This window comes from Astatotilapia calliptera, chromosome 6, assembly GCF_964374335.1.
Source record: "Astatotilapia calliptera chromosome 6, fAstCal68.1, whole genome shotgun sequence".
In the NCBI taxonomy this organism is placed as follows: Eukaryota; Metazoa; Chordata; class Actinopteri; order Cichliformes; family Cichlidae; genus Astatotilapia; species Astatotilapia calliptera.
In genome coordinates this window covers 2085106-2108314 of record NC_137427.1, presented here as the reverse complement: position 1 = coordinate 2108314, position 23209 = coordinate 2085106, and the positions used below count along the sequence as shown (strand labels likewise).

General features: G+C 44.9%; 1 protein-coding gene across 4 annotated transcripts in view; it reads right to left on the bottom strand.

The window, feature by feature from the left end:
- Positions 1-14153: 14153 nt before the first annotated feature.
- sh3pxd2aa (SH3 and PX domains 2Aa) overlaps positions 14154-23209 on the bottom strand; it is a 93501-nt gene continuing 84445 nt past the window's right edge. For 2 of the 4 annotated variants that reach the window (XM_026169658.2, XM_026169660.2), the window contains 6 exons: positions 20171-20288; positions 17915-18312; positions 17814-17828; positions 17366-17415; positions 16823-16942; positions 14154-16428 (listed from right to left, as the gene is read on the bottom strand). In XM_026169658.2, coding sequence (XP_026025443.2) covers positions 14293-16428; positions 16823-16942; positions 17366-17415; positions 17814-17828; positions 17915-18312; positions 20171-20288 — 2837 coding nt within the window. In that variant the 3' untranslated portion in view covers positions 14154-14292. The remainder of the gene's footprint in view (positions 16429-16822; positions 16943-17365; positions 17416-17813; positions 17829-17914; positions 18313-20170; positions 20289-23209) is intronic. The other 2 variants (XM_026169659.2, XM_026169661.2) reach the window with 1 other exon arrangement.

The following is a 23209-nucleotide window of genomic DNA, read 5'->3' as shown; positions in this document are numbered from 1 at the left end:
GAACACTTGACCTTTGACACATCCTGCCTCATGGCTTGGCCTCGGGCACAGATGTTGGTGCCGTGTTCCCCTCGGCTCTCGGAGGGCTAAGCCGGTTACCGGCCCAGCGCTCTGTGGATTCGTGTTCCTCGGCCTCTGCCTCGGGCCCAGCTGCTGGGGAGCTTCACGGCGACAGGCTGGGGATTCAGCAGATCTACTTTAAAACTCGAGTTGTTCCACCAAAACGACTGCACTATAAATTCATGAAGCACCTCATCCAGATGTATTGCTCAGAGCTGCCAGATAGCATCTGTCTGCATCCGATTCACAGACATCTCCGCATAATAGAAGCGAGTCGGGAATATAAAGAAGATGAGTGATAATGTCATGAAAAGAATAAACCAGACGAGCACTTTTAATACTGATCATTGTTCAATGGAGCATTCATAACTCCGTCAGAGATCATCGTCTGTCGATGTTAACATCCAGCATTATTAGGTTTAATGTAGAGAATGGCTAAAAAGGCCTGATCATAATAGAACTTCATTTCAAGACTCAATCTCAGCATAAATACTGAGTTTGAATCTGCAGCTTTATTCATATGAAAATGTCTGAGGCGAGGCCGGACCAACAGAGCCATCTAGTGGAGATGTTTGGGAAGTGTGTTCAGCAAACGTGGGCTATTCTAGAACAGGGGTGGGGAACTCCAGGCCTCCAGGGCCGGTGTCCTGCAGGTTTTAGAGCTCACCCTGGGTCAACACACCTGAATCACATGATTAGTTCGTTTCCAGGCCTCTGGAGAACTTTAAATCAGCTGTGTTGGATCTAAAACCTGCAGGACACCGGCCCTCGAGCTCCCCACCTCTGGACTAGAAGAATCACTTCAGGTAAAAACTGTGACAAGTTGCATCACCTTGACAAATTAGGTCAAGTGATAACATCTGCTGAAGACGACAATGGAGTCTATAAAAGGTGAGTAAATAGATCCTAACATCTAGATTTATACATTTAAATGTTTTAATGAAAGTGTCCACTTCCGGTTAGATAATGAGAGGGTGAAGACGCGTGTGCCACAGCTCCTGCACCTGATTTTACGAAATTTCGACAAATATCAAAGTAATACATCTTCTTCCCACAAAGCAACATAGGGATTGTGAAGAGTGCATTCTTCTCCAAATGCCTCCAAAAAAACTAAATCCGAAGCTAGTGGCGACAGAAACGACCGAATTTGATGTGGCCTCAACTGAAAATGACGGCGCCAAAGCTGGCACGCCAGTTAACTCCGCACTCGAGGAATATACACAAGGTAACAAACAAGTACTCTCTGCGATTACTTCCTTGGATAATAAGATAACTCAAATGAAAATAGACGTTTGCGACACCCTACGTGGGGAAATCGCAACGCTAAGGGCTGAAAATAATGAAGCCATCACAGCTCTAAAAACGGTAATGGAAAATTACAATGCACAGCTGAAAGATCTATCAGAATCAGCGACAATCACTTCTAACTCCGTGGTGAAACTAGAAGAAAAAGTCAAACAACTTTCTAATAAAGTGGAACAACTGTCCGAAAAATGCACTGATCTGGAAGGGCGTTCAAAGAGGAAAAATATAAGGATAGCCGGAGTACCTGAAGGTAGAGAAAAAGGTCAACGTCCTAGAGACTTTGCGGCAAGGCTACTACGAGACCTACTAGACCTGGACGAAACCCCACTGGTGGACCGTGCACACAGAGCCCTACGAGTGACCCCAGAAGAAGAGGCCCCGCCACGACACTTGATTGTGAGGATACACTATTGCCATACTATGGAAGAAATACTTCGAAGAATCTCCACCAGGAAAAATCTGAAGCTCGGAGATATCCGCGTTCAGATTTTCCGCGACCTACCCCAGGCGGTGGTAAAACGACGTGCAGCGTTTACTCCAGCAAGAAACCTGCTTCGAGACCAACCCGGAGTTAAATATGGACTTCTATACCCGGCTAAACTTAGGGTGACACACAATGGTACGGAACTGGTCTTTATAGATCCCAACGAAGCACTTCGCTACGCACAAGAAAAATTTGGATCTCAATAAGGACGGCATAAGGTAGATAAACCAGAGCTCTGCATCTGGCCCAATGACACGTACTTACTTTGATATAAAAAATCATCATTTGCCCAGGAGCTATGGACAAAGGAAGTTTTGAGATAGAATATTTTGGTAAGCTTAGTTTTTGTTATAGCATCCCCTCGAATTTTTTTTTTTTGGGATACACGGAAGGGGATGCATTGCTTACGTTTTTTTTTTGTCACGGTTACACACGGGTAGGGGGGTGGGGGGTGAGGGTTGGGACCCATATCTCGACTGTACGAATATGGAAAATACGAGAATTAAGCCGCCCTAAAGTATACAAATGCAAGATAATGGAAAGGTAAAAAATGTGGATTTAACTTTTTGTACTTGGAATGTAAAGGGTGTAAATGAACCTGTTAAAAGAGGCAAAGTTTTATCGTACTTGAAATCTCTTAACGTGGATATTATTTTTTTACAAGAAACTCACTTGAAAAATGCGGCTCACAATAAACTTAAATGTAGATGGATAAATCAGGTGTACCACTCAACACTTTCCGCCAAAACTAGAGGGGTAGCTATCTTAATCAAGAAAGATACCCCGTTCAAACATAACTCCACTATAGTTGATAAGAATGGGAGATATGTATTAGTGACTGGGGAGCTGCATACTACTCCAATTATTCTACTGAATGTCTATGGGCCCAACCATGACGATCCAGAATTCTATAGAAAGGTCTTCAGCTTAATTCCGGATATACCCAACAGTAATTTAATAATTGGAGGTGACTTTAACCTAGTATTAGACCCATATTTGGATAAATCCTTGACCAAAAAAATCACACCGTGTAAAAGCAGTAACTTTATTAAAACATATATGAAGAATATGAATATCTGTGATGCGTGGAGAATTTTAAATCCATCAGGTAGAGAGTATTCTTTCCACTCCCACGTACACAATAGTTATTCAAGGATTGATTATTTTTTGGTGGATGGAAAAATGCTCCCCCTAATTCGAAATGCAACCTATCATAATATTATTATCTCTGATCACTGCCCCGTTACTTGCTCCTTTGCACTTAGTAACCCCATTAAAACATACAGAAATTGGAGATTTGACCCACAATTACTGAACGATTTAGAATTTAAACAATATATAAACTCTCAGATGTCTTTATTCTTTGATATAAACGATAATGCTGAGACCTCTCCAGATATACTATGGGAAACGTTTAAAGCTTATATCAGGGGGTTTATAATATCATATCAAGCGTCACGGAACAAAAGGAATAAATTAGAACAGCTAAATTTAGAAAAAAGAATCCACGAACTGGACGTCAATAATGCAATGGCTCCTTCTTTAGATAAGTATAATACTATTTGTGCACTAAAATATAAACTAAACCAAATATTATCTATTAATATTAATAGAACTCTCACTTTTGTGAGACAGAACTATTTTGAATTTGGGGATAAACCCCATAAGTTGCTAGCCAGACAACTAAAGAAACTAGAAAATGATAGAGCGATTCATAAAATCAGAACAAGTAACGGAAATCTGGTCACATCACACAAAGATATTAACGATAACTTTAGACAGTTTTATGAATCCCTCTATACTTCTCATCCCACTGCAGGGCCTAATGAAATGCAGGAATTTTTAGATAAATGTGATCTTCCTGTGTTAGACCAGACAAATGCCAATATTTTGAACGCTAAGATCACAATTGAAGAAATTACAAAATCTATCGGATTACTAAAAAACAACAAGAGTCCAGGCCCTGATGGGTTAGGGAATGAGTTTTATAAATACTTTAAGATCAAATTAAGTCCATATCTATTTAAATTATATAACCATGCATACAAAATGAGCACCCTACCTCCAACATTGAATGAAGCAACTATTATAGTACTTCCAAAAAAAGGCAAAGCATTGGAGGAAGTGGGATCATATAGACCTATTTCTCTATTAAATTCTGATCAAAAAATTCTGGCTAAAATACTAGCGAGTAGACTTAATACAGTAATAGATAAACTGGTGCATTCAGACCAAACAGGTTTCATTCCAAACAGGAGTTCTTTTAATAATCTTCGACGTCTATTTAATATAATCTATTCCCCCAAGGTACAACAGGACCTACTTATACTTAGCTTGGATGCCGAAAAGGCATTCGATCATGTGGAGTGGTCCTACCTCTTTGCAGTCCTAGAAAAATTTCAACTGGGACAAGATTTCATCTCTTGGATAAAACTACTTTATAATAATCCCACAGCCAGAATTCTTACAAATCAGACATTATCAACTCAGTTTAAACTCAGCAGAGGTACAAGACAAGGATGCGCTCTTAGTCCATTATTATTTGCCCTGGCTTTGGAACCCTTAGCACAGACAATTCGAACCCATATGGATATACACGGTTATGATACAACATACACTTCTAATTCTATATCGCTTTATGCTGACGACATATTATTATACATAACAAAACCATTAATATCCCTCCCAGCAATTCTCTCCGTGATTGATAAATTCAGTACTTTCGCAGGCTACAAGATTAACTGGGGAAAAAGCGAAATACTGCCCATTAAATTAGAGAATAAACAATGGCTTACATCTTTCCCATTTAAAATAACCTATGAAAAAATCACTTACTTGGGCATTACAATACCAAAAAAACACAGCTCCCTAATGAAAGAGAATTTTCTTCCCTTACTGGAGAAACTTAAAAATAACATTCAGTACTGGAGGACACTTCCTATTTCTTTAATAGGGAGAGTGAATTCAATAAGAATGGTATTCCTCCCGCAGTATTTGTATCTGGTTCAAAACATCCCAATTTTCTTGCCCAAATCTTTTTTTAAAAAGATGGACGCCATCATTATGCCATTTATATGGAATTATAAAACACATAGAATAAAAAAAGACCACTTATGCAAACATAGATCCCTTGGTGGACTTACACTACCTAACTTTATGTACTACTACTGGGCATCAAATTTAAGAATAATTTCCCTTCTATTGGATGACACAGCAATACTCCCTAACGGCTTACAGATGGAGCGGGAGGATTGCCTTCCTTACTGTGTTGGTGGAATACTACTCTCTCCTATTCTTTTGACAAACTCATATTACAATTCGAATCCAGTGATTTATAATACCGTACAAATTTGGAGACAAATAATTAAGCACTTCAAATTGAAAAAACTATCAATGTGTACATCCATTACAGCTAACCCCTCTTTCCTTCCATCATGTGTAGACGGAGCTTTCAATATATGGCAGGAATTGGGAATTTGTAAATTAAAAGATTTATACCTAAATGATACTTTTATGTCATTCCAACATTTAAAAGATAGATTTGGATTGCCTCACAGTCATTTTTTTAGATATCTTCAACTAAGAGACTATATCCGTACATACCTGCCACAATTTGAAAACATATCGTCCGATCCTTTGGACAGATGTCTTAGTGATGGAAGGGGGTTTGAACAGAGAATTTCATTATTTTATAATTCAATACAGGAGATGAGTATACCTTCAACTACTTCAATCAAAGAGGAGTGGGAAAAAGATTTTGGGACTCTCCTATCAGAAGATTTCTGGCAGGAGGCCTTACACAACATAAATACGCCTTTTATTAATTCCCGTCACTGTTTAATTCAGTACAAAATTATACACAGACTACACTATTCAAGGGAAAAACTTCACAAAATGTATCCAGAGTGTTCCCCCCTCTGTGAAAAATGCAAGATACACTATGGAAATCTGTTACATTGTTTTGCACTATGTCCAAGGCTTCAGGGTTTTTGGTATGATATTTTTACTTATATGTCTAATATTTTTAAAAGTAAGATTGAACCAAATCCGACAGTAATCATCTTTGGGATTTCCAACGAAACACAAAATTTACAACACTCTCAAAAAAGGTTTATGGCATATGCTTTGATTATTGCAAAGAAATTGATCCTGCAGCTTTGGAAAGGCAATGAGACTCCTGTATTAAAAATGTGGCTTACTGAACTTATAAACACTCTTCACCTTGAAAAAATAAGATATAGTATGAATGACAATGTAAAAGATTTTGAATTAATCTGGCACCCTTTACTTATATACCTTGGGAAAATATAAAACTTTGTTTACTTGTTTCTCTTCCCTTTTGCCGACAGCCGGGGTATTGGGACCCCTTATGGGTGACTGCGGGGTTTTTTTTTTTTTGTTTTTTTTTTTTTTTGGTGTTGTTTAATTATTTGCCTTGTTAGTTTAGAAAAAAAGGAGCATAAGTTATGTTATGTCAATTTGTAAAAACTACAATCATGATACTTGCTCTCAATAAAAATATTTGAAACGAAAGTGTCCACGAAGGATTTTAGTTTAAGCGTACAAAAGATGATTTTTACATGACTAATAAACTGAATTATCACCCGACTGCAGTACCTCTTAAATTTAAGGCCTCTAGACTTTCCAGATGTCAGCGCTGATGCGTCTCTGGGTAACTTCCTGGAGGATCTGTCGGAGCATTTTGATGTTTTTCTGGCTTTTGGCGAGTTTGTGGCCACAATCAGGCTACGCGGCTTTGTTTGGTACTGTTTGTACTTTGGTGAAACACAGTCTGTGCTGCCCAGAAATGCGATTCTTTACAGAACAATGGAAACTCCAAGTTTTTTTTTTTTTTACCATCCAGTTTTATGAAATATGTGCACGAAGCAGTGGAAACAGGTCCAATTAAAGCATGGCGAGACATAACAGAGGAGGCTGGATCCCAGGTGTGTAATTTAAAAACCAACCAGCTGGATTATTTTTCTAAATGATACACCTCTCTGCAGCACTGAGACTTTTTCCACATTAGCTTAGCTGCAAATTTACAACTGGAACAAATCAAGAGTGTGGAGGTCACGGGTTCCCAAATATGTAGCATACATGTTCATACATGCACATGTATGTATGTATGTTTATGTAAATATTTGAACTCATATCTCCAGCTTGCTGCTCTGCAAAGTGTCAAAAAAAAACCCAAAATACATAAATCAGCACAGCTTTTTATGCAATTTGTCTTTTACCCAGAATGCATTGAGGGGTGGATCCGAAACCCCCCAGGGACCCTGCTAAGACGCTACTATATGTGAGTAACACGAGCCTGGTGGGCATGAGAAAGACCGCAGGGTTAAGGCTTCACTTGTCAGGAGGAAGGTTCCCCTATTAAAAACGGCGCGTGGTGTAGCCAGCGTGAGGAAGCTCGCTTATTACAATGTAACAGCTGACAGTGAGCAGTAACGTATGAGGGGAGAGATCTGAACTTTCTATTTCATGTTCCTGAGTGACGGCCTGACCTGCACTTCCTGCTGAACACCTGTGTTCTCCTATAAGAGGTGCAGATTTGCGACACAGAGGTGTGAGCATATATTTCACATTCCCTTGGACAGAAGTGATAAATCTCTCCGAGCACACGTTTGGATGCAGGAGAACAAAAATTTGTGTCTCCGCTCTTTAGCGAGGAACTGAGGCTGCGAGCGCTCGTTCGTCTTCATTCGCCGCTCTCAGCCTCCTCACAACTCTCGCTATATATAACCAGCTGCATCGTTCTGCTCCTGCACATCTAAACTCACTTAATCTGGCCTGCACAATAAGGCGAATGGAGATAAATGTCTCAATCAGTAATATTGCTGTCACAAACTCTGTAGAGGGGAGGGGGGGGGGGGGTCTGCTGCTGCTTATCTGTGGAAACACGTGAGACAAATGAACAGGAGGCGGTTTAAAACAACAAAGATTATACATTTAATATTGTTTCTCTTTTGGGCAATGCGAGATACAATGTAAACATGTACAAGATACAAAAAAAGGAACAAGACTCGTCAAAATGAGACCGTAGATAAGAAAATGTCCTGTTTTCACAAGTAATGCACATGTGCAGAAGGTCTCCAATCAGGAAGGGATCTGGACTGTGTTTGCTCTCATTAGTGTGTGTGTGTGTGTGTGTGTGTGTGTGTGGGGGGGGGGGGGGGTCTTGAATAAAGCTGCATTTGGCTCTTCATGGCATATCTTTTGAAAACAAGGACTCTGCAGGGCTTAAAGCTGCAGTGCACGACTTTGTTATAAATCCAAGACGTCACAGCGCACTCATTAAAGGTACTTGTTGTAAATTCCTGCGAGTAAATACAATTTAAAACCTTCCAAAATTAACCACAATGAAATGTGGGGAAAACGAGGGCGGCGTGTCCCTCCACGGGGTGGTGCAGCGTATGGAACACAATGGTGGTCTAGTGGGAGGCCAACAGCAGCAATGAAACAGCAGCAAACATCTGGAAACATCTCAACTCGCGCGCTGTTAAATGCTGCCCCCTGGTGGTGACACATTTAGTTACAGTTGAATAGAGCAGTTACAAAAAGGACCTTTAAGCCTTTACGCACAAAGTAAAATCTTTGTCGTTTGCAGCTTTTCCTTCTGTCAGTGTGCAGTTACTCTCACTGCCAGAAGGGGGCGACTAAAGTCATGCGCTACAGTTTGAACCTGCTTAAAAACATGGCAATAAAAGCAGAAAGAAAAGAGAGAGTGAAAGAGTAGCACCTCCTTTGGTCCAACTCGAGGCCTGTAGTTGTTACTGACGTGCTGGTAACGAACTGTTTTTGTCAGAATCAAGAGATCGCGAGATCGCGAGCTCCACGGGCGCTTTGTTTTGGCACACTGCTTTCCACAGCAGGGTGGGGACAGATTCTACTCTACAAATGCACCGGTGAGTTAAAGAAAAACAGGCACCGCCTTTGCCATTAAAATACTACTTCAGCTGTCACTCAGCATCAGTCACTTGTGACAGCTCGCCTCGGCCACAGCGCTGGGCGCCGTCTCCCACGCAGGAAGCCACGGCGTTCTTTATTGGGAAGCCATTAGTGCTGAAATACTATCAGACTGGCTGAGGTTAATTAAGACACACTGTTGTGCTAACTGGAAACGGGGATTCAAACGGAGACAAAGAAAGCGCCGCCGAGGCACAGCGGCGCGCCTCCTTCCTCGACACAGCCTCCTCCTCTGGAGCTCCTGCTGATGCCTGCTGGCATCTCAAACGGCTGCGACTGCATGAGGAAGTTTTCAGAGTGACATAAATAATCTGCATCGCCTGATTTTCTGCACTTCTGTTTTACCTGCTTGAGAATGAGCCCTCAGCATCCGCGGCTCATCTCTGCTCTCACGCTCTAACAAGCAACCAGACGTTAATTAAAAACCTACAAAGCCCCCCTTACATGCACCTCACCTGCTCCCACACACTTACTGAAACTTTCCTATCCAACCTGCCTTCATCTCCTCCACCATCGCTCTGCCTGCCGCCGTCTTCTGAAACTTTTTTATGTCTTTCGTTTACAGCTTGAAGGCGTTTCATTAGAAGCCAGCGAGCCCTTCAAATCCCGCCTCACCCTTTTTACAACATTCAATTATTTTCTCAACAAAAACACGAGAGAATAAAGCAAAACATGAAGCCTTTGTCTTATTCTGAAAACTGTTTTCCACCAGCCGGCTCAGCTCTCACCCTCGGGGCTGCGTGAGATGTGAGCAGCAGGAGCTCATATCAGAGGTGGGACCAGTTCTGAAGTTCACCTGGAGACGGGCGGGGAGGCCGAGAGAAGCTGCTGCACCATCAAGTCGTTTCTCACAGACTTTGGAAACTTCAAGCGGCTCAATTAAAACTGTGTTTGACGTAATGAGACTTCACAGCTCGGCTCAGGAGAGGAGCTCATTAGGTGTGAGGTTTCTAGAAAGGTTAGAAGGAGTTTGATAAAACGGGCTTCCTGTTGAAGACATCATTGTTCATCTCCCTCCAATCAAAGCAGAGCTCCTCTCACCTCCCAGCCGCCTCGTCTCCTCGGATCCGCTATCTGATCCGTCGTCTGTCTGCCTGCATCCTACAAACCCCTCCTTGACCTCCGACTTCTCTTTTCTCCAACACACCTGCAAACGATCCATCTCATCACGCACATACACACACTCCACCCTGTCGGGCATCTTTGTGATCTCAGCGGCTCGGCTGTGTCGAGGAAGGAGACGGAGGTGAATCAAAAACACAAAACTGGAAAGGCGCCCGGGAGGCGCTGTCCGTTTGTTAGAATAAAAAGAGAGAGCGAGGAATCAGACGGCCAAGCGGAGCCGTCTCGCTCCGCTGACCTCCGGGAAGATGATGGAAAACTCGAGCGTTTCCTGTAAGACTCGCGGAAACCGTGTTGGCGTGGACACGCCTGCTGAGCTCTGCAGGTGAAAGGCATAAAGTAGCGGACGGTAACCGAGCTGTTATTAAAGAGCGAAACTCCAACGTATTATACTCTGACTATTTTCACTTTGCTGCTGAGAGTGAAAGCAGACTGACAGCACTGATGAAACGCTGGAAAAGCAGGAAGTGAGGGACAGGGCTGGGCCACATCATCCCGTTCACGGTAATAACGGTATAACGTTGGGCAACGATAAGAAAATATGGCGATAGAACGTGGGTAACACGCGCATGCGCAGTGCCTGTTTTCATACGCACATGGCGGAAAAAGCACGGCGGCGACGGAGAGAGGAGGTTGAACCAGAACTGGTTTATAAAAATGCTGCAACTCCAGTGGTGGAACTGGTTTAGCACAGTACTGTGCTTCAACATAATGTTACCGTATCGTGTGTATAACCTCTTTTTAAGTTCTGTGGATGTTATACATGGTTGTGCTGAGGATCTGTCGGCCAGTTTCCACTGGAAACGCCTTTTGGTTAAACTGTCAGCAAGGAGTTTGCACTGTGACAAGTTTATGTAGGCAACGGGCTGAAAACAGACGGCTCACAGACGGGCGTGTCTGTTCGGCGGTCAGCAGTGACAGTAAGAAGGTTTCAGAACTGGCTTCCAGCTTTGACTGAAAACGAGTTTCAGAAATCTGCGAATCTCTCAGCAACAAAGCAAATGAGGGAATTTCCCACGATGATTTAAACGTGGAGTTAAACACAAAGTCAGCCGACCCCCAAAAAGGACCGGGCTCTGCGCGTCGGCCTCTGCGAACAGCACGATCTCTCTGCAAAGACAGCGTGGGGGGAAAAACAGGATTTTCTCTTTTTGGTGTTTATCCTGGAAGTTGATGGATTGAACTGAAACGGCCTGAAGGAGCGTTCGTCTCCCCGGTGTTTTGTTTACCGCCGAGACGCTGGCGTCGACGTCACTTTGCCAGCCGGCGGTCCCAAAGGTCAACATCGCCGCGGTGATCGCTGACGAAAAGGCCCGACTTGGTCTGACAGCCGTGGGGGTAAATGTCAAAAGAGGCATCCAAGCAGGTGGGCAGAGGACACAGTCCAGAGGGAGAGGAGGAAGAAAACAACAACACAGAAACAATCAAAGAATTCCATTCAGGCACAAACGTGACAGCTGAGGGCCCCCGACGATGACGATGATGATGGTGGGCCAGTGACTCTACGTCTGTGACGAAGATCCCAGATGGCTGTAATGTCACTACAGAATGGGTCAGCTGACGGAGGTCGCGGGAGCAGACATCCTCGTGTTAGTTCATCACGTCGCTGCTTTGGTCCGACGAGTGCTCTGACGTCAGGACCTCGCACACCTGCGCTCTGAAAACAGACTTAAACATGACACACTGGAAAAGACGGCAAAAGCCTCGTGACCGGCAGCCTGACCGGGAACATCTACTCCCGGCCCACTATGACCTTCCTCCTTTCGCTGAAGCGTTTTTGTCTTTTTTCTTCTTCTTTTTTTTAATCTATTGCACATTTCCTCGTGGGTTCAGAACGAAAGAAAAAAAGAGGAAATAAGAAAAACGAAGTAAAAGCATGAATAAAGATGCTACACAGCTAAACGCAGGCTCGACACAGAACGATTCCCTTACAAGTAAGTTCAGCTCAATCAAACAAAGCGATATGCAATAATAATAATAATAATAATGATGAATGTGCTGGAGCGAAATGTTCAGAGTGATTCGACACATTTACATAATGCCTTCGTCTCAAAGGATGGGGCCTGTCAGCACCCAGACGGTTACTGGTTTTATTTATAGGTCCATACATCAGTGATTTTATTACCATCACAGGACACGCTGATGGTTTCTGTTTGAATGAGGGGAACTGTGGAAATAATAATACTATTCATTATAAATATGCTTTTATCAGGCATTATGTAAAGCACAATAAAGATGAAGGAAGTGCCCATGATTTGCTAAAGCTGCAGCAAACAGCATCGAGAAAAAAAAAAATCACTTTTCAGAAACTAAATTCTTGCCCAATGCGAAACAAAATGTGCAATAAAACAGTTTTAGCTGCACTAAGATTAAAAACAAAACAGTTTTTGTGGAGACTCACTGACCAGCAGCGCATTTCTTATTGCACTGAGGTAGGACTGCAGGAAAGCCTCAAAGTCACGTTGTAGTACCTTTCAATTACCACAAGAGGTCTCCAATTTGACCAAATCTCCTGCCACTGAGAGCAGAACTCATCCTCCTGTTTGGAAAATATGAAATAATTACAAAAAAACATTCAATAAATAACATGCTGAGTTTTTACTGCATCTTTACATTAACGCACCATAAAAGCAGTTTTTAAAGTGCACTAACTCACAAAACAGAACCACTTCGTTCCTCGTTATTGTCGGTGTGCGATCACAGAGAGACCACAAAAACACAAATATGGTTTTGTTAAAATAGATAACTGCGATCTAGCAGGTACTGCACTTTGTTTAGTACTATGATACTGTCCAGCAGGAACATAATGAGAAGTTTGTGTTCGTTAGAAAATGTATTTCAGCAGTCTTGAACATCAGCCATCAGAATTTTGAACTTTGACTCCTTTTGGAAGAATTATTTCTACCGTCACATTTCAAACAGTCGCTAATAACAATAAAATAGCTACTCTAGTCTCTGTTTAAATCCCAATACTGCACAGCAATATCTGATATTACAATTAACTGTTCACTTCCTTCAAGTGCTTCCAGATACTGATAGAAACCTCGTTTTAGGCAGTTTGGTGAAAGTGTGTTACCATTTGTACCGTAAGTAAACGGTAAAATCCCCAAAACTGCCAATGAAGTGATATCTCTCTTTGGTTCGATCACATTTTGGCCTCTAATCTATTCAAATAAATCCCTGGATTAAAGTTATTTCACTACGTTTCCAGTATGCTTGCAATTCATCACCTCGATAGCTGCATTATGACAACACAATATACACAAAATCATTAGTTCCTGGAGCTAAAAGCTGTGCAATGAGGTTATCCTTACGCTTGTATGAGGTCTCATTGTTCCGTTGCTTGTTCTGTATTTTTCAAGTTTCACAGGTTTGTTGGTTTTTTTAAATAAATTTGTTCTCCCAGATGACTACATCCAGGAAAAATGACACTAAGATATTTCTGTGGTATCTTTGATAGAAACAGTTTACAGAAACCGAGCGTCAGCCGTCTATTCTGCCAGAGTCGAGCTTTGGCTCGTCCAATTCAAGGCTGTCGGTGGAAAACAGATGTCACAAGAAAGCAGAAATAATTCTCTAAGGAAGACTTGCATCAGCACGAGACACGTTAACAGAAACAAACTAAAGAGAAGTTGTGATGATGAGATTCAACTATCGTCTTTGTTTGATGACTTTGTGGCTTAAAACAAATAAATCTTCTGGGAACTTGAGTCCCTTCACTCGTGCTTTTCTTTCTTTATCGAACTGAAGACGTCTAAATCCAAACTTTGCGCTTCGAACTCGTAACTTTGTATAGAAACGCTCTCGGTGGTGTTCATAGGACTATGGCACTCTGTAAAGATTTGGTTGATTTACTGGTTTGCCATCCACCATTTAGAACCTTCGTTCAGGTGACCAAATACAAAAGGCACTTATTGGCCATCGTAGTCAGTGATGGGCAGGATGAGCGTAGCCACTACTCTTCTCCGCTTCTGTGTTACATGACACAAACCTCTTTAAGAGGTCATCGCTCCCAGTTAGACCAGTTTACGTGTCAGACACAGCATCCACCTTGAACTTCCTCAACCAGTGTGGCCAATTCCATGTTTCTGTCTCTGCTTCCAGGTAAAATATTGAAAATCTTCCCACTCCTTTCGTATAAATTTTAGTAAACCAGCACTAAAAGTGTCCTTTTTTATCAGATTAAAACATCTTTCTCCTTACACAGTCTGACCGTATGTCAATTTTCAACGACATATTGCTTAAGGGAGATTGCGGGTAACATTCTCAAGGAGTGATGCCGCCGCCCATGGGCCTAGAGCGGGGAATGGGGGCTGGGGGTGGGCGTGGCTACGGATGTAGGCTTGCCTTTATTTTTTCCGCTCAAGGTAGTTAGAGGGGACCCAGCCTTTGCGGGGAACCAGGCTGTCCTGCACCTGGCAGTACCACCACCCATTGGGGTTTCTCTCCAACACCTCCAGACAGGTTCCCTCTGTGAACCCCATGGTCTCCTCGTCGCCACGGTAATCGGCAATGGACACATACACATCCCTGCCAAGGTTGTTGTGGATCAGCTGGCTCTTCTCCAAGGGCTTGGGTCTGACCGTGGACACGGGGATACCGTTGCGTTGGTTAACTCTGCTCAGGGCGTCTTGGACATTGCTTGTGCTGAACGCGCTCCCCGAAGACAGACTGGAGCGTTCGGCAGGCCTCGTTTGGCTTTCAACAACTACGTGTGGCCGCACGGTGCTGAATGAGGCATTTCGGCGAACTCCAAGAGTGGCAGAACCAGAACCATAGTGATCGCTCCTGCCCAGCGACTCGTTCCTTCTCAAGGACCCTGTTGTGTAGTGCGTGTCCTTGGCTGGCTGCGTAGTGGTGACAAATACAGACTGAGGCCTCACCGCCACCTGGCGTACCCCGTTCCTCATCCTCACCCCTCCATTAACCATCCCAGATGGCTTCGAGAAGCCGCCGGGAGGCTTGGAAGGAATCGGTGGGGAGTTCCTCCTCAAGCCTTGATGCTGCTGCGTCAGGCCCTGAATATTAATGTTATTGAGGGCCAAAACATGCTGCTCATTCTTCTCCAGGCTGTTGGACTTACTCCCACCACTCCCGTGTCCGTCTAAGCCACCACCGTCGCCCATTTGTCTGACAGGTTCCAGGTAGTATGAGGGAGCCCAGCCTTCTTCGGAGCTCCAACGGATGTACCACCAACCACTCTCCTGTTTCTCCAAAACCTCAACCTCAGCCCCAGCTGGAAAACTGATCTCAGAGTCCTGGACTTTCTTATAGGCGTCCACGGAGCGGTAGAGATTGGGGCCCTCCACATCGGAGTCACCACGGCTTCCTTTGGAGTAAACAGAGGAGAGATCTGAGGTACTGCGTGAACACACCGAGTCCTCTGATGATATAACAGAAGCTGTTTCAGAGTCCTCCCCGCGAGAAGGTTTGAGGCTATGTCTAAACTGACTCGTAGGCCTCAGCTGTCGTCTCAGAGAGGTGATGTCCATCCTCTCTGGACTCTGGGGCTCTGATTTGGTCAAAAGGGGCTTAGGTCTGACGGAAGGCTTGGGCCTGGTGGAGGGGCTCTGGCCTATTCTCTGCTCCACCTCCCGGTTGAAGACAGGGCCTTTCTTGGAGCCTCTGCTCAATTCATCTGATGACGAGTGAGGGCTGTTATCCTGGGATCTGAAGCTGATATCTATGTGTCTGCCCAGGGTCTGGCTTCTCCGACTCATCTCTGGTGTCATGGTTTTCATGGGCCTGCCAGGTAGAGGCGAAGATCCGGAGGGTTTTCTTGGGACTGTGGAGGAATGGTAGCTCCGCGGGGAGTTAGGCTCACTGGAACCTTTAGTCAGGGTTCTTTCAACACCGCCGCTCGGCCTGAAGCCATCATTCTCATAGATACACTCCTCCTTAGCAACCTCCTCTACAGACCTGAAGGAGGTTCTTCGATGGGCGAAAACTGGAGACGCCTTGCAGACAGGAGGGGACGCCTTGCAAACGGGAGGGGAGGCTTTGCAAACGGGAGGGGAGGCTTTGCAGGAAGGAGGGGAGGCCTTGCAGGAAGGAGGGGAGGCCTTGCAGGAAGGAGGGGAGGCCTTGCAAACGGGAGGGGAGGCCTTGCAGGATGGAGGGGAGCTGCTGTACTTGTCGCTGACCACACTGTTGATCTTCACATCGCGGGAACGCTCGTCCTTCAGGGGATCCGGTTCAGGCTCACCTTCGCATCCGACTGCAGGAATATCATATTCAGGTTCTTCGTACACAGCCCTGCTAGGCACCTCTGTGGTTTTGGAGGAAGAGTTAGCAGAAGGCGGAGCCTCCTCAGATTCTTGTTTTTTGACAGGTGGAGCTGGAGGAGGGACTTTGGGGCGGGTCAGTGTGCTGGACCTACGACTGAGGTTGGGCTTTTTGCGCTTGTCGATGTAGGAGCAGGGGGCCCAGCCCTCCATCTCCCCAATCTGCACGTACCACCAGCCTCCAGGATTCTTCTCTATTACCTGCACAACAAGGAGTAAAGAGTTACTGGAACAAATACTCACATATATATATATATATATATATATATATATATGTGTTTGCTACATACTAGTGATTAAAGACTGAGTAATACTGTAATAAGATCAATGATGCATCTGTTACTGCAGTCGTTAAAAGAATCACCTCAGTATAACTTAATAAAAAACCCCTGAAGGAATCTCTGTCATTATCTCCACCCTCATCCTGAATCCTGCACAGTGAATTCTGTCTACGTCATCACTTTCACACACAGTATCCAAGGTCGTCTCCTTTGTGCCTCAGCTTTCCTGCCTATCGGGGGAGCACTCAGTCTGCATACGTATTCAACAGGCCCCGTCTCATCTGAGCGACAGCACTGTAGATCTGGCCTCTTACATCAGCCTTTTGTCCTCCACGGAAACTGATGCCATCAGAGATCGAGGACTGGAAATCTGCTATAGTGTAATACTCTGCTTCCACAGCAGGGGGCTCTGGTGGCTTGGGTAACTGGAAGCCCTGTACAGCAAAGAGAGAGAGAAGTGAGCCGCTCACGTTGAGCCATCCTGTATCTGACACACATAAAACATAAGATGTGATTTATGACTGCATGCAATCATGATATATAAATATGAGGGTAAATGTAAGGTGTGCACGTGCGATACCGGGACAATCGCAGACATGCTGAAAATGTGTAAATGTGCCTCAATGGTTGCTATGCAACTCCTGCAGTAGTCTGAGAGCCAATTAGATTTTTTCTCTTTTTATATTATTTATTGGTATTTATCCTTGCACTGAAAGATTTTGCAGCTGTCTTCTTAAACACAAGAAGAGTCTCGACTGTGATCACGTGTACTTCAGCAGAAGCATGGCAACATCAGTGAGCACGCAGGAAAGGCGCTCTGGGTTTGTCAGTAAGCAGAAGCCAAACTGGAGTCTTACCAAGTTGGCGTCTCTTCTGGGGGGAGGTTTTTGCCGCAGATTAGGAGACCCTGATTAAAAATAATAAGATTTTATTAAGAATAATTCAGAAAAACGACCAAAGTAAAAGGTTGACACTCGCTGTAACAAACAAACACCAAACATTTAGTTCTAAGATGAATTATGTCACACTGGAAAGGACAACATATTTAAAGACAAGCAAAAGTAAGATTTGAAAGACTAATTTTGTCCTGGCTTTGGACGCCATGTGTGGAGCATCGGCTTGTTAAAAAATGGGCTCGTCCCAAAGGATGGATGGGTGGAGCCGAGCGATGTCTTAGTAACCACAAACTGACCACAGGTTCTTAGTTTGTGAGTGAAACCGAGGCCGAAACACACACCGAGCATGTTATCACATCAAAGGTTAGTGTGACAGAGCGCGGTTAGATGCAGCAGCCGTGTAGCTTACCTACGGCGCCGAATCCTGCACAAATGGAAAGGGGCACGTCTTAATGTTGCATTCAAGCTTTAGGCTGAACTTTAACCTTTACACACAACACGTTCTCTCACCGATTTCCACTCTGTGCGGTGCCACTCTTGCAACAGCCGGGGAGCCCGGCTCGCCTCTCGCTTTATTCTCATTCAGGGCGGCGCTCGCCGCTATTCCGAGACACGGGCTGTTGGTGTCCCGGCCCGCGCTCAGCCTGCGGCCTGTCGCGGCGTTGATTTCGGAGGGCATCGGCAGGCTGATCTCGCTCTTGGAGAAGTGGCGTTCCGGCGTGGTTCCGCCCTCTCCGTCTGTCTGGATGTCCTTCTCGCTAACAGACTTCTTTTGCAGCAGGTTGCTGATCTCCATGATGTTTCCGATGATCTCCACGGGGCCCGTCAGCGTCTTCTTCCGTGGGGAGAAATCCTCTTTAATCTTCTTCAAGTAGGAGGCCGGGGCCCAGCCCTCTTTCCCTAAATACCTGCAGCCCAAACACATAAAGACAGAACGTTTAATATGACATCGAGTTTATGTTCCCTTCATTATTATGATTGAACTCAGGATCAGGTAAAGCTGCCCTTTCCATACAGCACAGAGCAGGAAGTAGACTGTGCCAGGAGTGACCTGCTGTCCCACTGCAAAATCTCAGGTTTCACTCTTATTAGTTTCCCCTGACCCTCCCTGATCCTGGTTCTCTTCCTGCTAAAAGGGAGTTCTTTCTTCCTGCTATTGCCAGGTTCTTGCTCACAGGTGGAGGGAGCGCTCTCTTTATTTAATATTGCAATTTTCCAACATAAAGCACTTTGAGCCTGCATTCGGGAGTGAATTCCACAGCATGTCTTTATCCTGTCTTCCTTCTCTCACCCCAACCAATCACAACAGATGGCCCCGCCCCTCCCTGAGCCTGGTTCTGCCGGAGGTTTCTTCCTGTTAAAAGGGAGTTCTTCCTTCCCACTGTCGCCAAAGTGCTGCTCATATGATTGTTGGGTTCTTCTCTGTATGTATTATTGTAGGGTCTACCTTACAATATAAAGCAGCTTGAGGTGACTGCTGTTGTGATTTGGCGCTGTGTAAATAAAACTGAAATTAATTGAATTCATTTAGACTTTAGATCATGATGTTATTTTTTAACACTGATTGAATCTCTCGCTGAAGCCATTTTTTAAAACTTCAGCTGACATCCAGGTCTTCCCTCTCCATCACTGCTCTGCTCCCAACAATGAGCCAGCATTCAGTACACCTTGGTACATACATGTGTGTGTGTGTGTGTGCTACTGTTTCCTACTGCAGCTGTGTAGTAACAGTAGTGTAATGAGCTCAGCATGGGAGCTTCATTTAGCGCATTTTAATACACTCAGAAAAAAACGTGTGATTTGAGTAATGACTGAATGTATCGCAGCAGAGCTTTAATGCACTCGAGTACCATCCTAACTTAGTGCATGATGCCACTATGAGCTATACGTACAGTTAATAAATAACTGAAAAATTCCACAATTTTAAAAATGCATGAAATCACACCGAGTCAGATCCTGTGTGTTGCAATAAAGGCACAATTTTAATTCTGGTGATGTGAGTAGCCAAAGGCAAGTAAACAGAATGCATAATAGATGCAAAGAGATGCTGCTTCCCCACATTTAAGCAGACATTGTTATGCTAAACGAGTAATTTCAGAGTGCTTAGTGAAACAATAAGTAATGCTCCAAATGAAACTCCGAGTCATTTCCCCGGCACAGAAGAGACGCGACTGTTCCCTGTTTTCCGTTTCACGACTCCCAACTGCGACCACAAGGAGTCCCCGTAACTAAAAAAGCTTCATGCATGGACTTTGCTGTTTAAAGAAGGGCCCACTGAGAGCAGCGTGACTCAGACATGCATCTGCAGGATTATTTTCTGTTGGACACGGTGCTCAGAAATGACTCTGTGTGCACTGCAGGGAGTGCCAAAGAGCGAACAAGCTGTTAGGAAAGCAGTCAGTGTACATGACAAGTGCACACACGGCAGCTCGCGTACGCGCCTCAAACAGGAGCTCTGGATCCATGTTTGTGTACGCGTTGGTATGTGAGGCTCCACAAGGCGTCATGTGATAGTAATCAGCTGTGCAGCGGAGCGCCCGGGGACTCGAGGAACTGAACAACTGTGAGGAAATACACACCGGCTGAGTAAACGACACACACGTGCAAACACGCAGGCGGCCCTGACGCCACCATATGTTAACGCTTTCTTCTCGGCGCCATTATGCAAATGAGAGCTCCAGGAAATTGTTGCTCTGATCGCCGAGACAACGACGAGCAACAGCCTCGCGGTGAAATGTGCGGGTTTGGCGTGCACCGTTTACCCACCTGATGTACCACCAGCCCTCCAGGTTCTTTTGGATGACCTCCACGGTGACCCCTTTCTCAAAGCTCACCTCGTCTTTTCCTTGGCTGGTGTACGGCTGGATCGTCACATATTTCTCCTCTGCGGGGGTAAAGGAGAGAGGAAACAAGATCATTGAAAAGTCTCACACTGCTGTAGATTACACCATCTCAGAGGGAGAAAACGGTCAGTGTGACCCACTTTAGACACCATTTGCACACCAACAGAAACACGAACCTCTCGTCTTTGACCTGCACATAAATAGCAAACGGCGCCCTCTACAGGCGGAACCTTTAGGCCTCGCTCAGGCTACATGAACCCAGATTCAGAATCATTACCACGCAGCTCTCAAAGAGAGAAGATCCAGAAGCAGCAGCTGGTGCTGATGGTGGTCACGAGGCTGCTGCACGTCTGATGCATGAATACAAATGGCAGCTGTTGTAACGCAGATCACGGTTTCCTAATAATTACAGAATTACAGTATTTTACTACAATTAAAACCCTGTTAGGATAAACCTAAGTAAACCTACGTCACAGCCTTTCCTGTTTCACCCAGCACGAGCGCTCCCTTTAAAGCTCACGTCTTTGGTCCACTAATGTGCAGCAGAGTGGAATTACTGACCCAGAACCTGCACTCAAAAACACACTGGGTGTGGAGGTGAGCACTTGCAGATGGACAGAGAATAACAAGAGTCAGATCTGAGGCATCTGATAAATGTTGTTATGGTCGTCTTGAGCCGAGCGTGTGCATCAGTTTGTTGTCTCTAATTCTTTCATCTGGAAGAAAAGATGAAAGATTCAATTAATCTCATCTGTGTTTGTTTTTTCGTGAGCTGTACACGTGCGTCCGTCTCCGAATTCACGCGTTGCTGGCGTCACAGAGCCGCGAGCCGAGTGGGCGGGACTGTAAATCAGTGCTGCAAACAACAGCGCGGTGATAAACCTCAGGGACGCCCCACCCCTGCCGTCAGCAGCTGATCCACCACCACCGACAGGTCGAGACACCCTGACCTGGCTTTGTGTCAGGATGAATCAACGTGAGGAGATGTGCTGTAATTGAATTTGAGTCAAGGTCTCCAGTGAAGCTGTGTCAGCAGGGTGTGAGAGCGACTGTTCTCCCATTAGCAAATTGCATCCTGAGAGAACATAAATCTCCTGTGATCAGTCTTTGTTTTTGTCCTTTGCTAAATCAAACTACATCTGAAGCGTCTGCATGGAGCTCTAGCTCAGGAATGCATTAGCAGCCGGGGACGGGGGGGTGGGGGCTCCATTCGGTGGAATAACCCAAGTTTTCCACACTTTTCTCTGCTTCACTCAGCTTTCTGCAGCTCCTGGTAGCAGACCCAAACCATCTGGTTGCCAGGCAGCATAAAGCGCCTAGGACGTTGGGCCGCAGTCGAGAGCGGCGGTGGACGAAAAAGCCACGAGAGCTGAAGTCTGACATGACTACAGTGAGCACTGCTCCAGCTTTAATGCTGAGACTGTTTCTGATGGTGGAAAAAAGGCGACCGGTCCAGGAGTCTTTAGCCTGTTTGCAGCCAGGAGCACTCGCTGCCGTGAAACTCGTCTGTGACCTCACGTCATCGGGACGACTTTTTCAGCCAGTAAACCTCAGCAGGCTCGTTCTCTGCCTCCGTTACTAAATATGTTGCAGGACAGATCAAAAACATCTTTGTAGCGGATCGATGTTGATTCAATTCTCATATTTTTGGGCCGTATGCTGGGAACAGGTCGTGTGCCTCTCATATAAAACCTGCTGTTCCCATCGCTCTGATGTTTTTGTGGTTACTCCAGTTCATATAGGGTGACAGACGGGGTTTACGGGGTCAACTGTGTTGACCACAGGTCGCCCCGTCATGTCAAATTAGCAATGCTAATGCCCTGTAAACACCTGAAAGCTCGGGATTCACTGATAACACAGATCTTCACAGTCGCTGACAAACACCACAAAAGCTGCTTCCATCAGGGTCCTTGATTAACAGCTGAACGGAGGTTACGTCCACACTAATGCGCCTGATGGTGGTTGGGAAAGCCCGCCCCTGAAGGTAAACGCAGCGTTTCACAGCAGTAGAGCTCCAACATGCCCTGCTCGCACACTATCCTCCACAGTTCAAGCAACAACTTTCTAACCAGCGTCGCACCAGCAGCCTCACTGTGTGTCTGGGACTTTCACATTTTACTTTCACCACCCAGAAACGTTTTAATGGAGGCATGGTGTGTACCAACATCACAAAATTGGAACGACACCACCGAGCAATAAAAGCTAAAAAGCTAAGGTGTCTTAAACAGCAGGAATTAGAGAGCAGCTTGGTTCTCTGGTGGCGACAGCTAGTCGAGTGACTCATCCACGCTGCAGAGGTCTGTGTGATTAAAAGCAGGCTACAGATTGGGCCGCTGCCCCACTTTCACACTTTCCATTGGATCGTTGGGTCGTTCTGGGAGACGCAGCTGTAGTCAGGCGACATTCCCGCGGACATGGCCGACCCGTATGGTCACATTCCATGAACGAAGCGGTAAACCTTTAATATTTCTACATTAGCCACTACGGCTGGTGACAAAGAGGTCCCCACTCTGAATTCATAACCAGCTGAGTGGGAGATGTGAATGAGTAATGCCCCCCTGCTTCTCAACCACATTTCAGATAAGATAAAACTTTATTAATCCCTCAGGTGGGTTCCTCTGTTTCCAAGAGCACAGCAAGTTACAGAACGTGAGCAGAATATTATATATACACATATATATAAATACAGAGACATGTGTAAATAAAATATACGAAAGGGATAAATAGAATAAATAGGAACAAGAATACAAGGGAACTGCACGTTTCAAGTATTGAAATCTATTGCACTGTTGGATATTAACAAAAAGTATTGCACAGTGAGGTGAAGAGGCACTACAGCTTAGTTGTTCCCCCCTCCTCTGTCCTCCTGTCTCCCCTCCCTCTCCCCTCCAGAGAGGAGTTATGGCCGTGTGCAGAGGATGCCCAGCATTGTCCATAATGTCCATCAGTTTCTTTAATGTCC